This window comes from Notothenia coriiceps, unplaced genomic scaffold (genome assembly GCF_000735185.1).
Source record: "Notothenia coriiceps isolate Sejong01 unplaced genomic scaffold, NC01 NC01_scaffold00033524, whole genome shotgun sequence".
Lineage (NCBI taxonomy): Eukaryota > Metazoa > Chordata > Actinopteri > Perciformes > Nototheniidae > Notothenia > Notothenia coriiceps.
Window position 1 is genome coordinate 29,925 of NW_011366225.1, and position 5,956 is coordinate 35,880.

The window sequence follows — 5,956 nt, forward strand, 5'->3', positions numbered from 1 at the left end:
TTTGCCATTCTTTTCTAATGGACACCAGGGCTCATTGTTAGTCTACTCTGCAATAACTCAAAAAATATCTACGTCCATTGAGAACAACACAGGGCGGCACATCATGCTACACTCCATTTCACAAAGTTTTTTGTTTGAATTCCAAGTGTTGATAATATTTTTGTCGATTAAAAATTAAAATGTGTTGAAGCTCGGTCATGGAGATGCGGGGGTTAAGCCATCTTGCATTGCGCTGTCAGTTACGTGCACATAGACTTACAGACAAGGACCCACGCACACAAATAGTGCACTTAAAACGTGTGTAGCAGAGGATGAGGGAAATGGACGGTGTGTCAGTAGGATGCGTTCACTGAGACGTGAAGAAGGACCATTTGCTCATGGATTCATAGGCTTCCGTCATCCATTATTTAGCATGGAGACGAGCAGTGGATTGGTGGCTGGATGATTTTTCTGACAGCGTTTACATGGCTGATGGCTACAGACATGACGATTTTTGCTGCTTTGTTTTGATGGTGCGGAAACTTTTTTTCTTCAAACGCACCAATGTATTCTCAATAAGAAAAGTATAGATTCCATCCTAGCATTCAGCTATTTTTGCAAACACGCTTGCGGCAAATCCATTCATGAACAATTAAGAGATTGCTATATATTTCAATATGGCCAATTTCGCCTCAGAGGACAATTGTGAAACGTCAACAAAAAAAGCAGTTGCTGGCCAGCGTTTGCCCTCCATGCAAAAGCTAAATGGCATTAGCCTTTGTCTATTGAGTTTGCTAAATGCCCCACATAAAGTGTATTTGCCCCCCAAGGCTGGGAAACAATCGCGCAGGCGAGCGTTCCATTAAAGTGATTTGAATGATCAGAGTGCTGCAGTGCTTCCTATCAACCAGAGAAATGGGTCAATACTGTGAGGCCAAGTGACATGGTTGGCAGCCTGCGCTCCCGTGGAAGAGGAGCGGGACCTCACTGTCACTGGGTCAGACAGACTGGTAACATTCGTAGGGTTAGCTCAGACAACAGAACTCATCCCAGGTCAGCAAAGAGGTAAACAACAGAATCCTTATCAGTAGCTTAATACTGACGCCACATTTCCAACTCCCACACACTGAGCTTTCGGACATTGAGCAGTGGTTAGTGTAGTAAAGAAAGATGCCATGACTTACTTTCAGCGTTGATTGACATTGTGTCTTTCTCCCAGGACACAACAGTGATGTAGGCCTCCACTGAGGAAGGGATAATGCACTTGAAGACCGCCACATTTCCTCTCATGGCTTTCTGGTCCTCCACCCGGACAGTGTAGGGCTCTCGTAGGACTGACAGGAGGGGACAGATTGGTGTTTGAGACAGAAAAACTGCTTGTAAGGCAAGCTCATAATGGACCATGATTGATGGATTGATGAAGTGTAGAAATTCAAACTTACCAGCCTTAATGTGTACATCTTGGCTCCTGATTCTCCCTGATGGGTTCTCTGCTGTGCAATAGTAGGTGGTGTCGTGGATGAGTTTGCTAAAGCTGGAAGGGGGGATATTGAAGATCTGAAGGGTGCCATTGGGGTGCACATGGCGGATCCCTGGCACATCATAGATCTCCTCGCTGGTGGCCAGGTACCAGCGCAGCGAGACGGGGGGCACGCCTACGGCGGGACAGGGCACCAATGTCCCTGTGGTGCTGGCAAACACTACCTCTTGCACAGATGCATTGACAAAATATAAGCTGGAACGTAGATCTTCACAGAAAACTGCAGAGAGAGACAAAAAAAAAAGTTAGACAAGCTCCTTTTTAACCTCCTAACAAAACATAAACAAAGAGTGGTGGCTTATTTTGTAGGCCGACCCGGAAGCAGGGGCGGACTGGGAGGAAAAAGTGGCCCGGGGATTAATTGACAGACAGGCCCACTTAATGCACGGCATGTATCGGCCGGCCGGCGACGAAAGTATGTTACTTAACAAAAAAACCTATGCATTTAATATTATTTTGGACCATTATTCATATAGTAGTCACATTACCTGAGCCGTTGAGTTGCCTAGAGCAAAAATAGTTACAGCATATATTTATTCATTTTAATGTTAACAGATCATTGATGCAATACAATTTCAACCCAATTTGCCTGACTTGACGTATGGAATAAAATATGGGCGTAGGAAGCATCCTCAATCTGGGTGAGACCATTTAACAGGGGGTGTGGGCAGGTGGTGGACCTCACCTCCTCTAGGGGGGTCCGGGGGTATGCTCCCCCGGGAAGATTTCTTTTTTAAATGTTGAAGTTAAATGCATCAATCTGGTGCACTTTGAGAGCAAAATTAGGGACTAAATCTATGGATACATCTTCAACACCCATATGAAACAGAACTGTAAACAGATTTACTTTTTCTTTCAACATTTATTTGAACAGCAAGTGGAGGCAAAAGTGACTGCACCCAAAACAATAAACCTGCTAGCTAACTAGCCTAAACTCAGTAACAGAATGTGGGCAACACGTTCTTCTCCACAGCCGTGCGACCTCTGAGTCAGACGTCACTTCCCCCTTTTCTATCCTACGGGTACAGCCACTCCCCCTGAACCCCGTTTCCCTGCCAATCTGATAGATAGAACATAGGTAGCCTATCAAAATGGCCCAGCCCAGCCCAGTGGGGTGCGGGCCACACCCCTCCAGGGAGGGGCCGGAACACTTACAAATGTGGGCCGGTAGGATTTAGGTAAAGAAAAAAAAGAAAAATTATTATTATTATTATGATGTTCGATGTGTTGAAGTTTATCAGTCTCATTTAGTCAGTTATTAACAGACATATTTGATGTTGTAAAACAAAACATGATCAAACAAAGATCTTATCTTCAGGCATCTAACCTAAAACATGTTCAAAAACTTGTCGACTTAGAGATGAGGGAACTAGAAAGTAAAATGCTAAACGCTATTTGCAGGTTTCAGAACTCATTTCTGCACCTCTCTATTGTATGCTATAGGATTTTAATTAAACTGACCAGTCACTATTGTGCAAGCTACCCACTTCATTGCAGAATAACAATTATATCTGACAGAATTGTGCTATCTTTTCTTTGAATTTAGGCTGAGTGTGTTTTTCTCTGGTTGGACCAGCTGCAGGAGAGTGTTGCTTATTGTCTATGAAGAGACATTGCAGCAAAGCTGTGGGAGAACAGCAATGGATGTGAAATAACAGAGCCAGTCTGTAGACACATCCGTGCTCTAAAGCATGCACATCTGTGAAAACAACCCTGAAAAGCTGACTATGGACTGAGAAAAAGGAAGCTTTTCTGATGATCAATTGCACATTGTAGTTGCAAGGATGTAAATTGTAAATTGTCTTCCCTGTCGTATATACTGACTAAACTGAACATATTGTGGTCGTTGACTGTTTTTTGAACAAAACACGAAACCCTACAGAATACACACAAATATATCGACAACTTTCCAGGCTTAAGCGACCCTTCTGAATAAAAAATAGTCCATGTTTAATATAAGGTGCTATATACATATTGTGTGAGTAACAATCTTCGAAATACATTTTGGTGTTCTCAAGGTTTTATTTGTCTCCTTTCCAATGTGTTTGTCAATTGTTCTCATGACAAAGTCACTGCATCTATACTTTCATTAGAATAAAAAGTGACATTGCTTCTGTGGCTTCCAAAAGGTTTCATATTAGACCTTAAAAGGTAATCCTGTATTGTAACAACTATACTGTTGCTGTGTGAGAATCAGCTTCCATGATTATAATCTGGATATTGGCAACCAAATGGCCCTTACAGCCAGCATGCAGTCGATGTGTCATGTTCATGTACACATTGATTGCAGACGGTGTTTCCAAGTCATCTTAACTGATGAGGCATGTCAATGTAATGTGATGCACTTTCCCTGCAGTAAGTTACTGTGCTGGATAAAAACTGACAATGCAACTCTTTGCTGTAATGGGCAACCCACACTGCTGGCACCAGGCCAGGATATGAATATTGGCTGGATCCCAAGAAAGGGCGGAGGACTTTAATACATCCACTGCCTTTTTATTTTTTTACTGCTGTTTGAGTTAAACAGTAATAATAATGAGAGATTACTGCAGAACCCAGTTCGAAGGATATTTCCCCCAAAAAAGTGTAGTTTTTAAATGCTCTTTCTATTCTGATGTTGAGATAACTAAGACAATATATATGTGTTATCATATAACTAAATTAGGAGCTTTATCAATATTTCCCCCATCACACCTTTTTACTCTTCCTTTCCCTTACATCCAGACCCTGAATTGCTTAACCCAGTTGAATTATGCTTCTGTTTTATTTAGTTATTACTTGAGGTGGATGTATGGGTTGTGTGCTATTGCTTTGTGTACTTCTACATTCCATAATGTATTTATTTGTATCTTTTGTCCCCCCACTAAAAGTTATTATGTGAGAGGTGCTATACAAATATAAATGTATTATATTATTTTATTTTTCCTATTATTATTATTACATTATTAATTATTATGATTATTAATAGTAGTGTTTTATTATATTTATTTATTATACTAAATAATACATTAAATCTGAATGGCAAATGAAAGAAAAATATGCTTATTTTATTTAATAAATGGTATTTCGTCTGTGGAGTTGAACAGTGTGTGTGTGTGTGTGTGTGTGTGTGTGTGTGTGTGTGTGTGTGTGTGTGTGTGTGTGTGTGTGTGTGTGTGTGTGTGTGTGTGTGAGTGAGTGGGTGTGATACAGGCTCTCTGCTCCTGTCGCCAGCCCGCGTGTACGACAGCTGCCAATCCCCCTCCCCAGAGACCAAACATTTTAGCGCTTCATAAATTCCTAATGAGCACGCTCAAATCATCGCCACTTCCACCCACTGGTCGTTGAACCTGTTAAGACAAACAAACAGCACGGAGTACACGTGTTTCCGCACATTTCCAGCTGCACTCACTTCACACATGCAGCACTCTGAGGGCCTGGCCTGGAGCTGTTGAAGGGCCAACAGTTGTAGTTGTCAACAGCTACAACTCTGTGGTTTCTTATCCAAGACGAGGTAAGAAAAGGCAGAGGAGCAGCGACACATGCCTCTTGCCTACTTTTCAAAACTGTTTGGCAGATGGAGAGTCAAACATTGATGTGTAAATTCACCAATATATGAATACGTTTTTTTTTTTCTTAGCAGCAGTACACACATATTCGTTGTGTTTGTCCCTGCATGTGCTTGTAGGGTTAGGGTTATTTTGTTATTTTGTGTGTACATTGTGAAATGTCCTGTTTTGTAGTTGACTTGATGCAGATAATAACCTCCAGCTTTTATCGTCCTGTCATCAAATTTCTCTGCATTTGTACATAATTCAAACATTTGGAAGGTTGCTTTAATCTATGTTTTAAAGACTAAGCATTGGTCCACACTCAGCATTAACCTAGAAGGATTACCTATTAATTATATTATTATTTCTCATTTCCTCAATATGACACATTTGATGGACAAACATTTTTGATGTAGCTGTAATAATTTTGTATGCTTGCAAAATATATAACGGGGAAAAAAGCCAAAGAAAAAAACATTCTTAATGGCTCATTTCCCATAATGATGCATGAAAAACTCGCAAACACAGAGTAACAGCTTGTCAGTTGTTTTCTCAAGTAGGAAAATGTGTCATCAAGATGATCATAAAATCCCAGCATCTGTTACGAGTCACAGACACACACACACACACACACACACACACACACACACACACACACACACACACACACACACACACACACACACACACGGCTGTTATTGTGACATTGTTTAACTGCTTGTAGTTACAGGTTATTAAAAATGCATCATCCATAGAAGCATTTGCAGTCGCTGATTTTTATTTTATCTGAGTTGAATTTGAAACCTCCATTGTCTAAACTGTATTGGATTTTAGACTTTTGTTTGTTTGGCATTTTACATGTTGGAGACTCCTTGGTTAATCATTGTAGGCCTACCTGGGTTACTTT

The 5,956-nt window shown here is 40.9% G+C and overlaps 1 protein-coding gene across 1 annotated transcript; it reads right to left on the reverse strand.

The window, feature by feature from the left end:
* Positions 1-969: 969 nt before the first annotated feature.
* LOC104961631 (Down syndrome cell adhesion molecule-like) lies at positions 970-1,739 on the reverse strand (the record flags this gene model as incomplete). Its single annotated transcript, XM_010789960.1, has 3 exons — positions 970-986; positions 1,164-1,313; positions 1,422-1,739. Coding segments are annotated over 3 exons (485 nt in total), but the record flags the coding sequence as incomplete, so codon positions are not given.
* Between the last annotated feature and the right edge of the window lie 4,217 nt (positions 1,740-5,956).